Source organism: Neomonachus schauinslandi, chromosome 1, assembly GCF_002201575.2.
Source record: "Neomonachus schauinslandi chromosome 1, ASM220157v2, whole genome shotgun sequence".
Taxonomy (NCBI): domain Eukaryota; kingdom Metazoa; phylum Chordata; class Mammalia; order Carnivora; family Phocidae; genus Neomonachus; species Neomonachus schauinslandi.
In genome coordinates, this window is record NC_058403.1 from 140,318,064 (window position 1) to 140,341,794 (window position 23,731).

Sequence of the window (23,731 nt, forward strand, 5' to 3'; positions counted from 1 at the left end):
ATTAATTTCTCTCTTCTATAATATAGGAGAAATAAATTTTACTAACCATTTCAGATGGATTTGAGAAAATTTTTCATAGGATTTTATAAGATAGGTAAGATAAAATATTTGTATAGCTACATGGTTATTGGTAAGTACAGAAGTTAAGTACTAACTGCTTGTATTTCATAAATAAAAAGAAATAAACCTCTTTAATTGCAAGTTAAAGCATGAATGGAAACTAACATAGATAAGTGAAAGTCAATATAAAGTAACAATACCAGTAATCCTAAATTTGCTCATGCTATTTCATTTTTATGAATTAAGAACGTGGTTTTAACCTAGGATGTAACATTATTTTTCCCACTTTCTCTTTAAGGAAATATATTTGTGTTTTCTGACTAAAAAAAAAAAAAAAAGAGGCCATAGGTCCTTAGTGCATGCATTATATAATAAACTTACTTCCAGATTTGTCATTCCAAAACATCAGCCAATACTCATTATATTCTATATCGTATTACTCAAGGAGCTTATTATATTAGAAATCAGGCTTGGGTTAATTAACTAAACTCATTTCTTCATTCTTTGTTACCCAGGCAGAAGTTGCAGAGATGCTTAATTTATGGTATTTCTTGTTTTTTTTTTTTTTAGAAAAACAAAAGAATCTGTAGACCCTAAAAGGAGTGGAGAATGCTGTTCTCACACTTGGCTACCCTAGAAATATCTTCAGTGAATATTGTTTTTTCAATAGATGCATTTTGATCTGAGCTCATTTTGCTTTAAGATTTTAAATCACTTTTTATGTGTCTCTTTTATCTTTAGTGTTTATTTTCATTTTAGTGACATCCTAAAATTAAGCCCTGTCTGATTCCCACAAGAACAATTTTGTTGACATTAGTAGCATTGCCTTCTCTTTGGTGGTTGGAGTGGCCACCTGTATTGTGCTTAGGAATCCAGTTCTTGAAATTTAGTTTTAGCTACAGTTATTCCTTCTTCAGGTCTCTTTTCCTTATAAATATTTTTTGATTTGTCATGTATAGAATTAGAAACTAAAGAATTTATATTACACTATCATTGGGTGTATAAATGATGATACTCATTCCTCCACTTCTTTTAAGTTTTCCCTCGAATTCTCAGAGGGGCCTACCTTGACGACCCTACATCAAATGCAACCCACTCTTGCCACCCTCCCATAATGCGCCTTACTTCTCTCTCCTTGTGTCCCTATAGCTCTTACCGTATATGTTTTTTTTTAAGATTTATTTATTTGAGAAAGAGAACGAGCACGCACGTGCACGGTGTGTGTCGGGGGGTGTAGGGAGAGGGAGAGAGAAACTTAAGCAGACTCCGCGCTGAGCACGGAGCCTGCTGCAAGGCTCAATCTCACAACCTGGAGATCACGGCCTGAGCTGAAACCAAGAGTCAGATGCTCAACTGATTACTCCACCTAGGTACTCCAACTCTTATCATATTTGAACATACTATACAATATTATGTCTCTTGTCTGTCTTCCTGTTGGATAAGTTTCACAAGGGCAGAGATCCTGAGTTTGTTTTACTCATTTGTCCCAAGTGTCTAGAATAAGACTTGGTATATAGAAATATATTTATATAGATACATAGGTTTATTTTTTAATTTTTATTTTTTAAAGATTTTATTGATTTATTTGAGAAAGAGTGTGAGAGAGCATGAGCGGGTTGGGGGGGCAGAGGGAGAGAGAATCTCAAGACTCCCCGCTGAGCAGGGAGCCTGATGCGGGGCTCAATCCCAGGACCCTGGGATCATGACCTTAGCTGAAGGCAGACACTTAATAACTGAGCCACCCAGACACCCCTAGATATATAGGTTTATAGAGAGGAAATGCATAGTGTATGTTGATATTTCCTATTTTCTTTCATTTTTAAAAGATTTATTTATTTATTTGAGAGAGAGAGAGAACAGGGGAAGGGAGAGGGGAGAAGGAGAGAGACTCTCAAGCAGATTCCCCGCTGGGCAGGAGCCTGATGCAGGGCTCCATCTTACGACATAGATCATGACCTGTGCCAAAATCAAGTGTTGGACTCTTAACCGTACTGAGCCACCCAGGTGCCCCTATTTTCTTTCATTTTTAAAAACAAATACCATTTGTAATCTACTAAATTTTTCATGATGCACTAAAACTGCAGACTATAGTTTGCCTTACACAATAGGTAATTCTAAAATAACCTTATGTAAATAGAACCTGGTTTTCTTTTTGTCTTACGTGACTATTGGGAAGTATCTTGCTTGAATTTCAGATTGATCTTTGAGGGTACTTGCAACATTATTTTTAAAGTTTCCATATCTATTACCTGCTGTTATGAGATACTGATTCTATGGATCAGTTATTTGGATCAAATAATTTTGGATCAAATAATTTTGGGTAAAAGCTATGGATACACTATTTTAGTAAAAATGAACTTAATTTGTAATACGTGCAATTTCTTTAAAGTGTGTTTGTTTTACGTTTGAGTTCATTTCTCTTGGAAGGAGGAAGAGCTCCTATCCAATATATGGGAGCAAGTGGTAGTTAGGAGACAGACATGGAAGTGCCGTGAGTTAAAGGCAAGCATAAGATTTATTTTGAGACCTGAATAAAACCCAGGACCAAGTGGATTGAGAACAGATTGCTAGAAATCTGAATTCCTTTCTCCCCCAGCTGTTCTTAGACTTAACAAGCCAGGAATTATGCATATATTCAGTTAACAATGTGACAGATACCTCCCATGAAAAATGTAATGCTGAGACTCCTTGAATGGTTGGTTGATTACCCTGGTAACCATGTAATATTTTATACTAAAACCAGAAGACCTAGGAAATAACTTCTTTCTGTTGGACTTAAAAAAAAAAAAAAAAATGATGATTCTCTAGTTTTAAAGTTTGTACATTTTGAGAAAGCTTAATGTCAGCAAAGCAGCTGCTGTTTGAATTTACTTTGTAAAACACTGAATTATTCATTTCCATAAACAAAACTTCCTTAGTAATTATTTAGCATTAATTTATTTCTCTTTATTTCAATCAACCCTGTTGACATTCTATTTTAAAATTAAAAATATTCTTTGTGGAATCTAACATAAGACTTTGTGACAGCTACTTTCTCTACTTCTTACAACAGAACATTTCCAAATCCTTTTTTATTTTTATACTTTATATTTTATTTTTATTATCTTAATGAGAGTTACTAGTGAAATATAGAACAAAAGTAAAATTCTTATTTAGCAGCGTCTTTTAAGTAGCTGAAGACCAACCCCTATGTTGTTGACTTGTTAGATTTTGCCATAATGCTTTATGCATGAGTATAATTAACTGCTATTATATTGGATACTGAGAATGTAAAATTATTAGATATACTTTAAAGAATTCTTCATTTTATCCTTTGTACTCACAGATTGTTTAATAGACTAGTAGGGGGGAAAAGATAAAGATTGCTGTTTTACATTTCTTGGAATTCTTCCATCCATGTTTGCAAATGGGGAGTAGGTAGTCCTTTAAATGTTGTGCCGCTTTCTAGTAGCCTAAGATGTGCCCTTTCACCTGTGGACTGGTATTATCAGTCATTGCACATGCCCTCTTTGGGCAGTCGGTCTTTTACTGTCATGTGATATTTGTCATTTTTCCATAATTGCAGTTTTATTTTGTATTGTTTAACATTTTAAGGGTGTCATTGCTGCTCCATTAGACACTTCTTGAGGGCAGCAGACAGACTATTTGTTAGGTTACCAAGTGTCTGGTAATTTAACAGAGGAGGAAAAGAAATCCCTTTATTTTTTAAAGTAGCATCCACTCAAAGGAAACATTATTCTTACCTCAAGTGCTTCTTGGAGCATACAGAGATGTTTAACCCAAAGGACCTGTAAACTTTCAGTTAAGCGCCCATTTTGATTCCCTGTTGTTGGTTCTTGAAAGGAAGTAAACACACCACATCCGTCATGACAGAGATGGTCTCACGGGATCATGGAAAGACTGGGGAGTCTCTGTTTACTTGGCTTCTGTGGCTACGATGTTACTTAGAATAATTATGAGACTTCTGCTTCAGTAGTTGTCAAGTGAGTGATAGTAGTTTTTGAATGGATAACCACATGTGCATAGTTATTCTAGAGGTGAAGTGTTCAAGAAAGCCTTTCAGGTCAATGACACAGACCATCAGCCTTCCAACCAAGACCCATTATGTAGACATATTTTGTTTTTCCTCTGTGCAGTGTCTTAGAAAACAAAGTTAGCTAAACTATTTAAAATTGTGAGATTTTACCTAAAACAAAAATTCCAGCGTAAAAAAAATTCCGGATCCTCAGATCCGGAAATGATGTGTTTCCCATTCCTGCAAGGCAAACAAGTTATGTGGAATGAAGTAACTGCTGTACTTTTAAACGGCGCAGGGCGGCAGTGGGGGCGGCATTTGCCCTGGTTCATTACAGTCTGCTTGCACTGTTACTTTCTATATTTGGAGTATTTATTTTATATATATGTGTATATATATATAAATATTATAAAATATATATACACACAATATATATATATACATACACATACATATAATTTCTCCAAAAATAATGTGCTTCAGTCATAAGTAAGAAAATCAAACTGAAATGTCTGTGTGATTCAACAAAAATAGAACAGAGTCTTTCATGAAAGTAAAGACGGTCCTTTTGTGTATAACATACAAGTGGCCCAACTTCCAAGTTGCATGTGTGCGTGCAAGTCATCCAGGCAGCCCAGCATCAGATTCTACAAGTCTTTGGAGAGTATCCTATCTTAACATAAAATCTAAATTTTTATGTCCTTAACTATCATATATAACTAACTTCTGTGGCTGTTTCTCATAGGGTATGGTTTTGGGAATCTTTATTTCCAGGCCAGTTTGCATAATTTTTGGTTCCTCATATTCTTTTCTATGAATTGATATGTCTGAGACACCAGAAAAGGTACATCTAAGGTAAGCACGTATGAGTTATTTAGTACATAGTAATAACCTATTTTGTGAGGTTTGAGAATAATGTATATGAAATAGATATTTTATATAAATTATATTCTCATATTTTTAAAGTACTTTATAAAAGTGTTTTCATATGATATATACATTATATATAGTAAATGTATATAATGCCCAGTGTTTGGCACACAGTAAGTACTCTCCAAACTGGATTATTATTTTTAATTCTAATAGTACCTTTAGCTGTGATTTTGCTTTCTTCAGTGTATTGTTTAAAGTTTGAAAATTTTCTGTCCTTTTCGTCTGAATTATTGAGTTTGCTAACAAGCAAAGCAATAATTTGTATTCAGTTAATCCAACAAATAATTTGGCTTTACTCTTCTCCTCCATCTTAAATTTGAAGTGGCATTAAGGAATGAAAGAGGAGGAAAATCTATTTTGTGTTCTCCTCAGTAGTAAGAGTTACAAATATGTAAGTATTTTCTTATTTTAGGATTCGCTGATTTTTACCCTGCTTAGCAAGAATGAGTCAGTATGTCTTTTTTTCTAGAAAAGTCATATGTGGTCGTTTTCAGGTTTAGATGCATGCTTTTTGGAGGTCACAGTGGTAGAAAAAGTATGATCTAAAAAGAACTGTGTCTGCCCATCTTGTAAATATCTGTGCCTGAAATAAGACTCTTCTGTCAGAGTAATCAATCTTTAATAAGCCCATGTTCCTAACTACTTGAGCTGATAAATAGTGAGGTTTGTTTTAAAGAAGTCAAGTTTACTTTATGTCAATTTTCTATTTGCCCTGTATAAGATATATTTAATTACTTTGTTCCATCTCTGTGTTCAAATTAATCAGATTCTGCTACATATCGGTGCTCAAATTAGAATAATTCTTTAATCAACTGTGTTATCCATGCCATGGTAGACTAGAATAGAAAAGCTACTCTTGGCATATTGCAGATGCGTGCATTTTATTTTCTATTGTAATTTAAAAGTAAAATCAGAAATATTGATTTCTACTTGACTGGAGAGATGATTTAGTTTGAATATCAGCCTGATCTTAATCAGGTGAGAATTAATTGAGTTGGAGGTATTAGATATTCAGTGATGTTAACTGAACCATGATCAATCTAGAGAGAAGCTTTCTTTTGTACTATGTTAGAATTATCAAATAGCTCATACACTACAATGTGAAATAATCTTTTCATGTTCATCATTCTAACTTCTTGTCTCATTAAATGCACCACTAAATTCGTTCTATACACAAACTAATCTTTAAAGTAGCAAGCTAATAAATCACAATTTAATAGAAAATTAAAAGCATAATAATTTTGTCACAAAATGCTATTGTTGTGAGAATTTTATAATGTTGTGTTTTTCTAGTGCCTAATTTTAAAGCCAAGTGATTAACTTCTGCTTTTCAAGTATACCTGGGACTTAAAGAAAAAAAAAATCTTAGTTTTACTTTTTTTTTTTAATGTTCAACATTGCAAGAATAAAGTGAGCAATACAGAATTATTTTAATGTTTATTTCTAGAAATAAAAATAGGGTCTGTAGCATTACATTGGTCTGAAATGTGGCATGGGCTTTTCATTTATTTTAAGAGTGTGATAGCAATATCATAAGTGTTGTGAAAATATAAATGGTGAGATAACACCTCCATAGGACTTGCTCTTAAGTAGTAAAATTGTAAAGTCTTTAAATAAACTGCAGCCAGAACTGAAAGGATCGATTTGCCTTGTTAACTAGGGACACTACACTTAGTAAATGTCTAATTAAATTTAGCATAGCATGTCTTTTATTCTTTTTTTTTTCTTTTTAAAACTGAGAATTTGGACCTATTTATGAGTAAGGTAGCACATGTTATTGTCAGATTTCTTCCGTTTTGGCAGTTGGTGTGACCGTGTTAAATTACAAGAAAGCCAGTGGTGTGACTTTTGATAGTGTCATTTTACCTTGGAATAGTGCTTTTCACTTGGCATTGGTACAATGGGAATAGTGGGATCTATGTAGCTCTGTATTTTGTGAAAAGGAATGTCCAAATTTGTATTTGAGAACAATTAGCATTTAATGAAAAGAAGCCATATGTGCAGAAATATCCCTAGAGTGTGGTGAACGGGGTGTTCTTAGTGAGCTATAGAGGGGTTCCCCACACCCAGTCGTTGCTAGCAGCCTTCAGGGAGAAGCACTTGTTGAAGAAGGAAATCGCAAAGTATTTTTTCACTCCGCTCATCAAAGCCTGAGCCGGACTCCACTCTCCCCTCCACCCAGAGCTTGCTTGCTTGCTTGCATTTTTTTAAATTACATTTTGGAAGGTTGACACATGTGTCTACTACCCAGACACGTACAAATGTGTTTCTTTATTTCTTGCCCCCCAGAGCCCCAGTTTTCCTCCTCTGAGGCAACCCCAATTACCAGTTTTTCTTTTGTATAAACATCCATCTGTATAGATACATAGATATGCACACGTACACAAACCTGGGTTATTCTGCACAGAAAGGGTAACATGCTCCAGGGTATGGCTCTGCATCCTGGTTTTCAGTGGAGTCCTAGGGATCATTTCCTGTTAGTGTGCCTTGTTTGTTTTTTTTTTGTTTTTTTTTTTTAGTGGCTGCATAGCATTTCATGCTATAGTATTTCTCCTTCGGTTGTTGATGTGACTGTGTTAGAGTGAAAGAAGGCTGATAAGCGGTTTTTAATGGTGTCAAAGGCTATTTTTTATTTAGGTAAAAATCTTTTTTGTTTGAGCTGAGAGAGGGTAGAGTGAGGAATGGCTAGTAATGTGTCATTCTCTTAGTGATTCCCTCCAAAGGATTTTTGATATTTATGTATTTATTTATATCTTCGTTTTTGTTAAGAAAGACCTAGCCGTGGTCATTTTCATATTTTAACTGCCTACTATGTTTGAATTTGCAAAACTTACTGTGTTTTGTAAGGGAGATGCCAAGCTCTTTCAGATCATTTTGGGAGCAAAGCAAGGTGTTAAATACATAAATAAATTTGACAAACGAGAAGATTATGAGGAAGGGTGGCCAGGTTTTGTCAGTCATCGAGAAAGCAGACCCAATTAGGGAGGAGAAAGCAGCATTCCCACTGCCTCTGAACCAGGAAAAGGAAACAAGAGGGATATTATTTCCTGTAGTATTTGATGAGGAGGCAGCGTTAGATACACTGTTTTTTTCCAGGCTATAAATCCTCCCCCCAACACACACACACACACACACACACACACACACACACAAAATGTGCACACACATAGGAACTGGCTACCGTGGGAGATAAGGAGTTTTTGTCACAGTGTTTAAACAGAGAGATAGTTAACAAGGACCTTTTGAACCGAGTAAGAGTTTAGATTAAGTGGCCTGTGAAGTCCTTCCCACTCTCACCATTTCAGTCCCAGCAGTCTGCAACAAGGCAGCTTGTTCTTTCTGGACCCTCTGGGAATTGGGGTAAATGGTCACTAGTGGCTCATACTCATCCCCAGAAGAGGCTGTAAGACCTCTTGCGAGAGTGAAAAAGTATGGCAGGTTAGTTTATTGCTTGCATTACTTGCATTATTAAAAGCATTGATCCTACTTTTGTGTGATCATGCTTCTCGTGAGGGGAGGGATAGGGCGGAGCATCCACCAGGAGATGGCAGGGAGGCCTGGAAGGCTCCATGTTCAGAGATGTGCCACTTTGTTAGCTGCTTTGATCAGTGCCTGTTAATGGACAGCTCTTTGAACTTTGGAGGCAGTGGGTGCAGAGAGGAACATGTAACAAAAATGTACGGCATGAACCAGACTCACTTATATTTCTCCTGCTTTATCACCTTCTAAATCCTCCACCTCTGCTATTATTTTTTTTTTTAAAGATTTTATTTATTTATTTGACAGAGAGAGACACAGCGAGAGAGGGAACACAAGCAGGGGGAGTGGGAGAGGGAGAAGCAGGCTCCCCGCAGAGCAGGGAGCCCGATGCGGGACTCAGTCCCAGGACCCTGGGATCATGACCTGAGCCGAAGGCAGTTGCTTAACCGACTGAGCCACCCAGGCGCCCCACCTCTGCTATTATTAATGATCATGGATACTGTGATTTGAGGAGACTTAAAGCGTCTCTTACAGGCAGTCTTTTTTAAAAAGATGGGCTGGGTGGGTGCTTTCCTCAGCAACACTAGACTATGCTAATGTGTACCTTTCAAATGCTGGTAGCACTTAAAATCTGAAACACAGAATTTAGCGTTTCATTATATACCATTTGGAGAAGCCACTTTCTAATGTGTAAAATCCTTACTTTAAATATTTAAATATATTTTATAGGAATTCTAGAAAACAGGGTGGGACCAGAGAGTGAGGTATCTGGTGTTACTTAATTTCAGATGATAGCATCAAATGGAACAGCAAGCCTGCAGCTTATTTTTTCCCGTGGTGCTGAAAGCGGTGTGCTGAGCCAGCCCCGCGCACTCCCCGCTTTGCAGCTGCAACCTCACGTGAGCTAACTGGCCTGGGTTTAGTTTACTCTGTGACCATGGAAATCGCAGCTAGATGTGGAGATTTCTCTTATGTTCTTATTGTGGAAGGAGTAAGTGGGATTCAGTAGTAGTTACACAAGTATTTTTCTGGAACTAGAGGAGGCCTGGTTCTAGGCTAGTCTGTGCCAGGCTCTGTGGTCTTAGAAATATGACATAACCTAAAGGTCCGTTTCCTCATCTGGTAAATGAAGATAATAATAGTGCTTCTCTGATAGTGCTTTTATAAAATTCAAGTGAGCTAATGTACTCAGTATAGTATCTGGTACATAATAAATGCTCAGTATATTTTAGTTGCCATTATCATTTTGTTCTTATGGTTATTATTAACACCTAAAAACCTTGAAAGGAATTACGAAGTTACATGGGAAAATGGAAAAACAAACCAACAAAACAGCCACCTGAAATCAGTTTCTTCTAATGGAGAAATGAGTTAAGAACTATTTTGGGGCACCTAGGTGGCTCAGTCAGTTAAGCATCTGACTCTTGATTTCAGCCCATGTCATATTCTCGGGGTGGTGGGATCGAGCCCCGTGTCGGGCTCTGCACTCAGTATGGAGTCTGCTTGAGATTCTCTCTCTCTCCCTCTCCCTCTGCTCCCCACCCCCTGCTGGCACAGTCTTTTTCAAAATAAATAAATAAATAAATAAAATCTTTTTAAAACGGAACCATTTTATTTACTTTTTTTTTACAGTGTTATGCATATTTTATTTTTTAATTATAATTTTTAAAATTTTAATTCCAGTATAGCTAACATACAGTATTATATTGATGTCAGGTGTACAGTATAGCGATGCAGCAATTCTCTACATTACTCTGTACTTGTCACGATAAGTGTACTCTTAATGCCTTCACCTATTTCAACCATCCCCCTACCCACCTCCCCTCTGATAGTCATCTGTTTGTTCTCTATAGTTAAGTCTGCTTTTGGTTTGTCTCATTTTACCTTTGTTCATTTGTTTTGTTTCTTAAATTCCACATATGAGTGAAATCGTATGGTATTTTTCTTTCTCTGACTTACTTTGCTTAGCATTATACTCTAGAGCCATCTGTGTTGTTGCAAATGGCAAGATTTCATTCTTTTTCATGGCTGAATAATACTCGAGTGTGTGTGTGTGTGTGTACCCCATATCTTCTTTATCCATTCATCTCTCCATGGACACTTGGGCTGCTTCCATAATTTGGCTATTGTAAATAATGCAACAAACACAGGGGTGCAGGTAATGCCTTTGAATTAGTGTTTATGTAGTTTTTGGGTAAGTACCCAGTAGTGCAGTCATGGATCATATGGTTTTTCTATTTTTAATTTTCTGAGGAACTTCGATACTGTTTTCTACAGTGGCTGTAAACTGGTGCAGCCAGCATTTTTAATTGGATTATTTGGGTTTTGTTGGTGTTAAGTTGTAGAAGTTCTTTATATATTTTGGATACTAAACCCTTACCGGATATATCACTTGCACATATCATCTCCCATTCAGAAAGTTGTTTTTTAGTTTTGTTGATTGTTCCCTTTCCTGTGCAGAAGCTTGTTATTTTGATGTAGTCTCAGGAGTTTATTTTTGGTTTTATTTCCCTTGCCTCAGGGAGACATATCTAGAAAAATGTAGCTACAACTGCTGTCAGAGAAATGCTTCTAGGATTTTTATGGTTTCAGATCTCACATTTAGGTCTTTAATCCATTTTGAGTTTATGTGTATGGTGTGAGAAAGTGGTGCAGTTTCATTCTTTTGCATGTTGCTGTCCAGTTTTCCCAACACCATTGTTAAAGAGACTCTCTTTTTCCCATTGCATATTCTTTCCTGCTTTGTCGAAGATGAATTGACCATATAAATGTGGGTTTATTTCTGGACTTTCTGTTCTGTCCCATTGGTCAGTGTGTTTATTTTTGTGCCAGTACCATACTGTTTTGATTATGACAGCTTTGTAGTATAAATTGAAACCTGGCATTGTGATTGCTCCAGTTTTGTTTTTCTTTTTCAAAATTGCTTTGGCTGTTCAAGGTCTTTTGTGGTTCCATACAAATCTTTGGATTTGTTCGTTCTAGTTCTGTGAAAAAAAGCTGTTGGTGTTTTGATAGGGATTGCATTAAATCTGTAGATGGCATTGAGTAACAATATTTGTTCTTCCAGTCCATGAGCATGGAAGGTCTTTCCATTTGTTTCTGTCTTCTTCAGTTTCTTTCATCTCAGTGTTTTATAGTTTTCAGAGTACAAGTCTTTGACTGCCTTGGTTAAGTTTATTCCTAGGAATTTTCTTATTTTTGGTGCAGTTGTGAATGGGATTGTTTTCCTGATTTCTCTTTCTGCTGCTTCATTATTAGTGTATAGAAATGCAACAGATTTCTGTATATTGATTTTGTGTCCTGTGACCTGTGTGAATTCAGATACCAGTTCTAGTAGATTTTTGGTAGAGTATTTAGGGTTTCCTATATACAGAATCATGTCATCTACAAATAGTAAAAGTTATACTTCTTCCTTACCAATTTGAATGCCTTCTTTTCCTTTTTCTTATTTGATTGCTGCAGATAGGACTTCTAGTACTGTGTTGAATAAAAGTGGTGAGAGTGAATTCCAGATCTTAGGGGAGATTTCAGTTTTTCACTATTGTTTAAGGTAGTAGCTGTAGATTTTTCACAGATGGCCTTTATAATATTGATGTATGTTCTCTCTCTACTTCGTTGAGGATTTTTATCATGAATGGATATTGTACTTTGTCAAGTGCTTTTTCTGCATCTATTGAGACGATCATATGGCTTTAATCTTTTCTCCTGTTGATATGATGTATCACATTGATTGATTTGGGAATATAGAATCACCCTTGCATCCCATGAAGAAATCCCACTTGATTGTGGTGATTTTTTAAATGTATTGTTGGATTCAGTTAATATTTTGTTGAGCATTTTTCCATCTATGTTCATCAGCAATATTGGCCTATAGTTCCCTTCTTTTTGTAATGTCTTTATCTGGTTTTGGTATCAGTGTAATGCTGGCTTCATAGAATTAATTTGGAAGCTTTCCTTCCTCTTGTATTTTTTGGAATAGTTTGAGAAGAATAGGTATTAACTCTTTAAGTATTTGGTAGAATTCACCTGTCAAGCAGTATGGTCTTGGATTTTTGTTTATTGGGAGTTTTTTGATTACTGATTCAGTTTCATTGCTGGTAATCAGTCTGTTGAAATTTTCTATTTCTCCCTGGTTCAGTTTTGGTAGTTTATATGTTTCTAGGAGTTTCTCTATTTCTTCTAGGTTGTCCAGTTTGTTGGCATATAATTTTTCATAATATTCTCATAGTTATTTGTATTCCTGTGCTGTTGGTTATTATTTCTCCTCTTTCAATTTCTGATTTTGTTTAAGTCTTCTCTCTCTCTCTCTCTCTCTCTCTCTCGATGAATCTGGAGAAAGGTTTATCAGTTTTATTGATCTTTTCAAAGAACCACCTACTGGTTTCATTGATCTGTTCTATTGTTTTTTAGTTTCTATTTCATTTGTTTGTGCTCTAATCTTTATCATATCTTCCCTTCTACTGATTTGGGGTTTTGTTTGTTCTTTTTCTAGTTCCTTGAGGTGTAGGGTTAAGTTGTTGATTTGAGATTTTTCTTTCTTCTTGAGGTAGGACTGTATTACTATAAACTTCCCTCTTAGGACCACTTTTGCTGCACCCTAAAGATTTTGAACCATTTGTTGTCATTTTCATTTGTCTCCATGTATTTTTTTTATTTCTTCTTTGATTCCTTGGTTGACCCATTCATTGTTTAGTAACATGTTATTTAAGCTGCATGTATTTACGCTCTTTTCCAAATTTTTTTCTTGAAGTTTGTTTCTAGTTTCATAACATTGTGGTCAGAAAAGATGCATGGTATGACTTCAGTCTTTTTGAATTTGTTGAGACTTGTTTTGTGGCCTAATATTTGATCTATTCTGGAGAATGTTCCATGTGCACTTGAAAACAATGTGTATTCTGATGTTTTAGGATGTTTTAGGATGGAATGTTCTGAATATATCTGTTAAATCCATTTGGTCCAATGTATCATTCAAAGCCACTGTTTCCTTGTTGATTTTCTGTTTTGATGATCTGCCCATTGATGCAAGTTGGGCATGAAAATCCCTTGCTTCTATTATATTATATTTACTATTGATTACTTCCCTTCTGTTTGTTATTAACCTTTTTAAAATGTATTTTTATGTATTTCTGTGCTCTGATGTGAAAATTGTCATATCTTCTTGTTGAATTGTCCCCTTTATGATTTTATAGTGTCCTTTTTGTCTCTTGTTACGATGTTTGTTTTAATGTCTGTTTTGTCTGATGGAAGTATTGGTACCCTGGCTTCTTTTCCCATCTGTTTGCATGATAAATGTTTCTCTGTCTCTTCACTTTCAACTGCAGGTTTCTTTAGGTCTGAAATGAGTCTCTTGTAGGCAGCATATAGATGGGTCTTGTTTTTTTTTTTTTATCCATTCCATCACCCTCTCTCTTTGTTTGGAGGCTTTAGCCCATTTACATTCAAAGTAATTATTGATAGGTAGATACTTACTGCCATTTTTCTTTCATGGTTGTTTTTGTAGTTCTCTGTTCCTTTCTTCCCTTGCTCTCTTCTCTCACGATTATTTGGCTTTCTTTAGTGATATGCTTGAATTCCTCTCTATTTTTTGCATATCTACTACTGGTTTTTGATTTTCGGGTTTGTTTATAACATCTTCTGCATATAGTAGTCTATATTAATTTGATGATCGCTTAAGTTTGAATCCATTCTTTATGCCTCTCCCCTCCATGTTTAGGTATGTGATTTCACATTTTACACCCTTTTATTTTGTCCCTTGAGTGATTTTGACATATAAACATACTTTTACTGCTTTGGTGCTCTCTACTTTCCTTATTCCTGCTTATGGTCTTTCCTTTTCCCTCAGAGAGTCCCCTTTAACATATCTTGTAGGGCTGGTTTAGTGATGAATTCCTTTAACCTTTGTTTGTCTGGGAAACTCTTTATCTCTTCTTCTATTCTGACTGATAGCCATGCTGGATAGAGTAATCTTGGCTGCAGATTTTTTTTTTTTTTCTTTTCAGCACTTTGAATATATCATGCCACTTTTTTTTCTGGCCTGTAAAGTTTCTGCTGAAAAATCAGCTGATAGTCTTAAGAGGTTGCCCTTGTATGTAACTCTTTTGTTTTTCTCTTGGTGCTTTTAAAATTATCACTACTTCTTGCCATTTTAATTATTCTGTGTCTTGGTATGGACTTCCTTGGGTTAATTTTGTTTGGGGCATTCTGTGCCTCCTCAATCTTGATTTCTGTTTCCTTGCCCAGATTTGAGAAGTTTTCAGCTATTATATCTTCAAGTATATAGTTGCCTCCTTTCCCTTCTCTTACCCTTCTGGTATCCCTATAATGTGGATGTTATTATGCTTGATGGTGTCCCTGAGTTCCCTAGATCTATTTTTATACTTTTTTTTTTTTTGGTCACCCACCTACTCAGCTTGATTACTTTCCATTACTCTGTACTCTAGGTCACTGATTTGTTCTTTTGCTTCTTCTAGTCCACTATTCCATCTGGTGTATTTTTAATTTATTGAGTTCTTCTTCTATGAATTTTTCTTTTTTATGTTTTCTGTCTCTTTGTTAAGGGTCTCACTGTCCAGTGATTTACCTTTATGATTTATTACTTTATTTTTTTAGGCTTTTATTTATTTATTCATTTGACAGGTACAGAGAGAGAGCACAAGCAGGGGGAGTGACAGGCAGAGGGAGAGGGAGAAGGCTCCCCACTGAGCAGAGAGCCTGATGTGGGGCTTGATCCCAGGACCCTGGGATCATGACCTGAGCAAAAGGCAGACATTTAACGAACTGAGCCATCAGATGCCCTATGATTTATTGCTTTAAATTCTGTATCAGGCATATTACTTCTCTCCATTTTGCTTAGGTCTCTTGCTGTGATTTTGTTCTGTGCATTCATACGAGACATTTTCCTCTGTCCTCAATTTGTCTAACTCCATGTCTGTTTTTGTGTGTTGGGAAAGTCAGCTACGTTTCCAGCTCTTAAAAGTAGTGGCCTAATGAAGAAGAGGTCCTGTAGTGCCCTCAGTCAGTGTCCCCTGTTCACCAGAACCTGGCACTTCAGGGGTGTCTTCTATGTGTGTTGCATTCACCCTGGTGTCGTGGTTTGGCTCCTTCCTTCAGTCCAGTTGTCTGCAGTGGCTCTCTGCCTGTTGTGGGCAGTGTTTGGTTCCTGTGGTGTTAGTGGACCAGTCAGGGGCCACCTTGGGCTTGAGTTGAGTTAGACTAGAGGGCAGTAGCACCAAACTGCAGGGCACTTTCCCTGTGTTGTCCCTTGAGAAACTTCCATTGGTGGGCATAACCTGCAGTCAGACTCCTGTCTGCCCCCACACCACTGCTGGAGTTGCATTTGGACTAGTGTGTGTGGTTATCTTCCCTTCTCTCCAGGGCAAGAGTCACTTTGGAGTGGCGCTGGTCCCTGTCACGGCTGCATGCACACTGCCAGGCTTGTGGTTATGCTTTGGATGGGCTCTGGTCAAGAGTGTATTGGAGCGGGCAGCTCTGTAGAAGCTCATTGTAGTGGGAGGTGCAGTGTTAGCAACATTTGCAGGTAGGGGGATGGCACACTGTTAGCAAGTCAGGTGGCAAGGGTTGGTGCCAGGCTGGTTCCCGCAGGTAGCTGTGTGTATATGCTAGGAGACAGGGAAGAGAAATGGTGCTTGCCAGTTCCTTTGTCCCTGGAGGAGTCCCCCAGTGATCCTTGTCCCTCCAGGATGAGCTCTGAGATGACTAAAATAACTCTTCCTTCTCTGTGCCCCAGACGTTTTTTCAAACTTCTCCTTCCATGCTGCATCTCTGAAGGCTGTTTGTTGTGCTGTCTCTTTTAAGGATGGGGACTCAGTTTCCTCTTGTCCTCCCAGCTCTCCAAGAACTTGAGTCCACTGATATTTAGTGTTGCCAGTGTTAAGCTCTGCTGATTGTAAGCTCACGAAATTTGACCCCTTTGGTGTTCAAAGCCAAATGTTATGGGGATTTGTCTTTCCCATGTGGGCTCTCCAGTGTGAGAGTCTGTTTCTCTTCCATCCCTCCCCATCATGTCTCCACCCTTCCTACTCTCTTTGAGGTGCCCTCTTCTCTACATTTCAAAGCGGGGTTTGCTTTGCCAGTCTTGGGTCACTTTCTGGGTTATTTATACTGATGTGAGTGTTATCTAGTTGTATCATGGGACAAGGTGAGCTTAGAGTCTTCATACTTTGCAGTCTTCTCCAGAAAATCTCCAAAAACCATTTTAGAACCTGCCCAATATTAATGTATCATTGCCCTTTGGTTTTCCATAAGTAGAAGTCATCTGTGTTCCAAGTGCTACATACTAAATGCTCTTTGTCAGAGTCACATGTTATTCCCTTTTATGTTCTAACAAATGGAGATAATGAATCTGAGTATCCCCCTCAAGCTTTTTAATTTATTTTAAATATCAGATTTTTACAAATATCTTCTCACATTCAATAGGTTGCCTTTTCATTCTGTTGATTGTTTCCTTTGCTGTGCAAAAGCTTTTTATTTTGATGTAGTCCCAGTAGTTTATTTTTGCTTTTGTTTCCCTTGCCTCAGGAGACATATCTAAAAAAAAATGTTCCCAAGGCTGATGTCAGAGATTACTGCTAATGTTTTCTTCTAGGAGTTTTATATAGTTTCAGGGTTTCAGGTCTCACATTTAGGTCTTTAATCCATTTTGAATTTATTTTTGTGTGTGGTGTAAGACAGTGGTCCAGTTTCATTCTTTTGCATGTAGCTATCAAGTTTTCCCAGCACCATTTGTTGAAGAGATTGTCTTTTCCCCATTGCATGTTCTTGCCTCCTTTGTCAAAGATTAATTACTCCTGTAAGTGTGGGTTTATTTCTTTGCTTTCTATTCTGTTTAATTGATCTTTGTGTCTGTTTTTGTGCCAGTACCATACTGTTTTGATTATTATAGCTTTATACTATATCTTGAAATCTGGGATTGTGATCTAGCTTTGTTCTTCTTTCTCAAGATTGCTTTGGCTATTCAGGTTCTTTTGTGGTTCCAAATCAATTTTAGGATTTTTTTGTTCCAGTTCTGTGAAAAATGCTATTGGTATTTTAGTAGGGATTACTTTGAATCTGTAGGTCTCTGTGTAGTATGGGCATTTTAACAATATTTGTTCTTCCAATCCATGAGCGTGGGATATCTTTCCATTGGTTTGTGTTGTCTTCAGTTTCTTTCATCAGGGTTTTATAGTTTTCAGGGTATAGGTCTTTCACCTCCTTGGTTAAGTTTATTCCTACATATTTTATTCCCTTTGGTGCAGTTTTAAGTGGAATTGTTTTAATTTCTCTTTCTGTTACATCATTATCACTGGATAGAAACACAGCCAATTTCTGTGTATTAGTTTTGTATCCTGCAAGTTTACGGAATTCATTTATCAATTCTAATAGTTCTTCAGTGGAGTATTTAAGGTCTTCTACATATCGTACCATGTCATCTGCAAATAGTGACAGTTTTATTTCTTCTTTCCAATTTGGATGCCTTTTATTTCTTTTTCTTGTCTAATTACTACAGCTAGGACTTCCAGTACTATGTTGAATAAAAGCAGTGAGAGTGGACATCCTTGTCTTGTTCCTGATTTTTAGGAAAAGCTCTCAGTTTTTCACTATTGAGTATGATATTAGCTGTGGGTTTTTCATATATGACCTTTATTTTGTTGAAGTATGTTCCCTCTGAACCTAGTTTGTTCTTGCATTTTGTCAAATGCTTTTTCTCCATCTGTTGAGATGATCAAGTGGTTTTTAATCCCTTTGTCTTGTTAATGTGATGTATCACATTGATTGGTTTGTGAATAATGAAATAAGTTTTCTTATATTTTGTTGAGGATTTAAGCATCTGTGTTCATCAGAGACATTGGCCTATAGTTTTCCTTTTTTGTAGTGTCTTTATCTGGTTTTGGTATCAGGGTGATACTGGACTTGTACAATGAATTTAGAAGTTTTCTTTCCTCTTCTATTTTTTGGAATAGTTTGAGAAGAATAGGTACCATGTTCTTGACGTCTTAGAGAAGAAAAGTCTTGAATGTTATCTTTAAGTACATTTCTTTAAATTTTGAAATAACTTTTTAAGCTCTCTGTTCTTACTGTTTACTGATATTCATTTGTATTTCCTTAAGATATACTTAAATGCATGAAGTTTTGTTTTCATAATCTTTAATGGTAATTAATATTAAATTATATATAGACATAAAAGCTTTATAACATTTAACATTGAAAGACAAAGACTTTATATGGATTTCTTAGAATACCACTTTAGAAATCAGTTGGCAGTATTAGCAACATCATTATTATATGAATGTATGCTAATGTGGTATGAAAGCAAGATCCTCATTAAAATCTTGTAGCTAAACAAGTAACAAAAACCTTACAAACAGCTTGAGGCTTTAGGCCAGTCACGGTTATTCCAAGAGATTTGGACAAGTGTGAAAATATACAGACTGTGCCTTTATTGTGGTCAGAACACGTAAATGCTATCTTGCATCAATTCCCTACTGAGAATATTTTTATTCATATTAGGGAAAACGGATCTGAAAATAATGCAGTGTGTAAACACAGCATTCTGTTGTGAATCTATCGATTGTATTGGGTTTATTAAACTTGGAAAGTAGACTTTTGATAATAGCCATTGTGTTGGTGCTCTCCAGGAAAGGAGGGTTTTGATCACCTAGCACATTTTCATTAGGCAAATTCATGATGCTAATGATCTTTCTTCTAGACACAATCTGAGCATGGCCTGGTCTGCTGTAGGTCTAGTGAGATTAAAGTTTGGGTGATGCAGGGCAGTCAGCCCATGGTTCGTCACCACTATGGAGTATGGCAGTTCCCTTAAAGAAGCCCTTCACCAGATTTAGTCACTTCTGGGTTAACTTTGCGTACATATCCCCTTTGAGGATTTGCCAGGTCTTTTTTTTTTTTTTTTTTTTAAGATTTTATTTATTTATTTGAGAGAAAGCACGAGCACAAGTTGGGGGGAGAGGCAAAGGGAGAGGGAGAAGCATACTCCCTGCTGAGCAGGAAGCCCCGTGTGGGGCTCTAACCCAGGACCCTGAGATCATGACCTTAGCTGAAGGTAGATGCTTAACCAACTGAGCCATCCAGGTGCCCCACAAACCGGGTTCCCAGGTCTTAATTCTTACTTAGCATCATAACCATTGCTTGTTGAAAAGTGGATCTTAATACCATGCTTTAAGTAGAAAAATTCACATGTAGGAATGCTAATGACATTTCGGAGTGAAAGTTAATGGACTTTTTGATAGCCATGTAGCCACCCCTTAGGATCTCCCCTGATAATGAGCTGATTGTAAGTCTGTTCTGCCTTTTTGAGTTGGAGGGAGTCCTTAGTTAGAGGGCACAAAGGAAATTCCCTCGGTCTGATTTGGCTCATGAGCCTAGCTCATGTGCACAGAGTGGAACAGAATATTTGTAATTGAAGCAAAAAAGATACCTGACTGGGTTCAGGGGTCAGAGGGCAGCGGTGGGACTGCCGGGACTGGAGAACAAGCAGCTAAAGGAAGCGAGTCCTGGGTGTGTCTTTGATGTGGAGTATTATTGCGTGCCATCCACTTTCATGTGATCACACACATTAAACTGTTTGAAGTAAAGTCATTGCCTGCATCTTTTGTCCTTGTTCCCGTTCTGCCACTTCTCCTGCAGAGTATGCTGTGACGCTTCAGGTGGATACAGATGTCTGTGCTGTGGGGCTCTTGGCCCAGCAAAGCCCTGCTCCTGAGGTGGTTTATGCATTTGCTAAATCTCAGTCATTTCCAGTTTGCTTGGGTTTAAAACTATTTTTGTTACATCTTTTGTAACATGGAGACCCCTGAATTAATCTGCATGCTTTAAGATAATTATAAATTATATTCTTTAGTAACTAGAAGGGTAATAGCTCAAGAAAGGAGGGAAATCTTGATAATTTTGTATTAAAGGAGTTACAAAAGATACTCAGAAAACACTGTTTTACCTACAGCTTCTGTGTGAGGATGGTATCATATTGAAGTCTGACGTGGAAATGGTTCGTTACTTACAGCAGACTGGAGATGGCAGAGCTGAAACTAGAGTAGCCAGTGGACAAGAGGAAGGACGGAATAGTTAGGAGAGTAGCTGCAGCAAAGCACGCTGTCCTGTGGGATAGGTAGGACCGAGTCTGACTTTGCAAAGCAAACTGGATTATGGTGCCAGGCTTCTCAGAGTTGGGAGTGCTGAGAAGGCAGGATACCAAGGGATCAGTACAATTTAAAAGGCAAACTACCAGAATGGAAATTAGACAGAAAGCTGTTTTCAGGGACATCAAAGAGTTGACTTGGGAAAGGAGTGGGAACTCTGTTATCAGGTGTGAAGGCCCTTTGGCAGGGTTGTCTTAAAGCGGGTGCCTTGATGCTCTCAGGTGACCTACAGAGACTAGACGCCAGAGGCCCGTGTCTGGAAACATCTCCCCTTTTACTCTCATTTCTTGTAAAGGATACCCTTCTTCTCTTAGGAATCGTCCTTATTCTCCCCATCCCTTCTATCCCCATGAGGCCTCCTCAGAGGTCCTCTCTCCCCCCTTTCAGAGTTCATCCTTTATTTCTGCAAAGTTAATGGCACTCATCCTGTTCTGCCTTTTATTTGTGTGCATGTCTTTTGTGGAGCGTGTACTATATGCCAAGCATAATCTGGGTAATAGATGTTAAATGGATGAGTATTTTAGAGCTGTTAAAAATTAGTAGGAGTGACTGGGTGGCACAGTCAGTTGAGTAGCCAGCTGACTCTTGGTTTCGGTTCAGATCATGATCTCGGGGTCATGGGATCGAGCCCCGCGTCGGCCTCTGTGCTCAGCACGGAATCTGCTTGGGACTCTCTCTCCCTCTCCCTTTGCCCCTCAGCCCCACGCACGTGCTCGCTCGCTCTCTCTTTCTCAAATCTTTAAAAAAATTTTTTTGATGTAACTGCAAGTCATTTTTTTCTTTCTAAACTTTTTCAGATTTTACCAAATGTTGCAAGGACTCTGGAATCCTTATGGTAGTAAAATGCCGGAAAGAAAATTCTGCATTGAAAGAATGTCTAACTGCTCAGTAAGTAGTCACCACACTGTGCTTCTCTCTCTGTGTGTGTATGTGTGTAATATATGTAGCAGGTAAGAGTATGTTACTAAACTCATTACATGTAACAGATTCTGTACTTTGCCCCATCAAACCTTTGATATTGTTAGCTCAATCTGAGATTTCAGTTTGTTAAATATTAAGCAACATATTTATGAAAGGTCTTGTCAAGTTACATGGGTCAACATTGTATCTGATTAAACATATGAGGTCAGCAAACAAAAATACAGGATTTTTCATATGACTTAGCAAATTCCTTTTCATGAACAGGTTGATCTGTAGAATATATTATAGATGGACTTATATTTGTCTCTTAATGAAAAGTTACTGAATTAGATGATTTGTCCACCTTGTGATTTGGGGATTAATATAATTTAGCTCGTGGGAAAGTTGTAATAAATCAAATAAAGGATACAAAGGTAAATTTAGATTTTTGAAGTTAATCAATTTTAAAATAATTCTTAAATATGTTCACTGACATTTAGTTGAATATCAAAATAAAAATTTGCAAAGTTCTTTGAATGCAAGTGCTTTCTTTTTTTCAAAGACTTTAATTTGGAGAGAGAGAGCACAAGCAGGCGTAGGGGCAGAGGGAGAAGGAAAGAATCTCAAGCTGACTCCATGCTGAGCTCGGAGCCTGATGTGGGGCTCGGTCTCATGATCCTGAGATCATGACCTGAGCCACCCAAGTGCCCTGAGTGCTTTCTGTTGTATCTCCTCACACATTTTATTGTCTGCGTTATTGATAGTATTGCAGAATACGTTAGTATTGTTAAGTGATAGTTGTGAGGTCTTAGTTTTGGTTATCCCTTATTTCCTTCTGTACTTCTCTAGCCTGTGAAACATATAGGTCAGCATGGTTTGATGCTTCCTTAGGGAATTATATAAAAAGAAGCGATTATCTGAATCAAATATTAGTTTTCGGTTTTGATAGCAAATAATGTACATATGTATTTAAATTTACTAACTTATTTTAGAATTCTGTAGTTAGGAGACTTGAGAAGTTAAATTAATCTCTGCATTTATGGATGAGGAAACACCCTTATTTATGGGCCAGGACTTGCCCTAAGCATTTCATCATAGAGTAAGTGTTGCTTCTCTGACTTGTTTTTCTTCCAATTCTATTCCCTCATGCTCCCAAGAGATGTGTAATGAATAAATGAACCTGTTAAACTTCTTTGTGACTGAATTTAAATTCTTATATATTAAAGGCGTTTAACACCTCAGTTTTAGCCATCATAATAACTTGTTCTTAGTTTGCCATATTATCCCTCCCATGGGCATCATTGGAGCAGAGGGTCAGGAGTGCCAGCTGTGGAGAGGGCAGCCTGGGCTTACCTTCTGGACCAGCCAGAGCTTAGCTAGCGGGGCAGCCTCAGGCAAGTTCCTCACAGAAGACGGGAAAATTATTCCTCACGGAGTGGTTGTGAGGGACTGTACGTAAACTCATTACAACAGTGCGTGGCACACAGTAGGTAGTCAATAAATGGTAGCTCTTTAAAATTGTATTTGTTAGCTTTTGTTACCTGAATATTAATCATTAAGAATCCTTCCATCTTTTACCCTTGGAAATAGAGAACTTCTATTTTGGGGGAAGGGGCCGGGAAGGGTTGGAGGAGGCTGCTTCTGTTTAGGAGAGAGCGAGAAACAGTGAGGGAAACAGAGGGTTGTGACATTTGCTGAAAGTAATGGAGTTAAGGATTTTACTTGACCTTAAGCTTTACTATTGACATTGCATGAAGTTAACCACTGCCCTCTCATCTCTTCATAGTGACATCTTGAAACATGAATGCTTGTTCTTTTATCTCTGTCTCATCTTCATTCCGTAGTAAAAGGCAGTCTCACTTCTGCCCCCCTTCCACTGAGACTGCTCCTCCTCAAGTTTCTAGTGGGTTGCAGGTAGCCAAATGCAGTGAATTGCTTTTCATTCTTTTTTCTTGGCTTCCCTCCAGAAATTCCTTAAAGTTCCCTTCTATCTGGCTTCCCTTACACTCTTTCCTGTTCCCCCAACATCTTATTCTTCTCGGCATTTTCTTCCCTAACCGATTCCTTGAAGTGGGTTCCCGGTTCTCTCCTCATGCTTATGTCTGTGAAAGCTGTTTGCACCCATGGATTCAGTTACTTCCTATAGGTCATGACATTGCTCTCTTCAGATCCAAAACCGAACTCTCTT

At 37.4% G+C, this 23,731-nt stretch overlaps 1 protein-coding gene across 1 annotated transcript in view; it reads left to right on the forward strand.

Annotated features, from left to right (window-relative positions):
• CMC1 (C-X9-C motif containing 1) overlaps positions 1-23,731 on the forward strand; it is an 87,100-nt gene that overhangs the window by 62,165 nt on the left and 1,204 nt on the right. Inside the window, exon 3 of the mRNA XM_021678830.1 lies at positions 21,441-21,531. Coding sequence (XP_021534505.1) covers positions 21,441-21,531 — 91 coding nt within the window. The remainder of the gene's footprint in view (positions 1-21,440; positions 21,532-23,731) is intronic.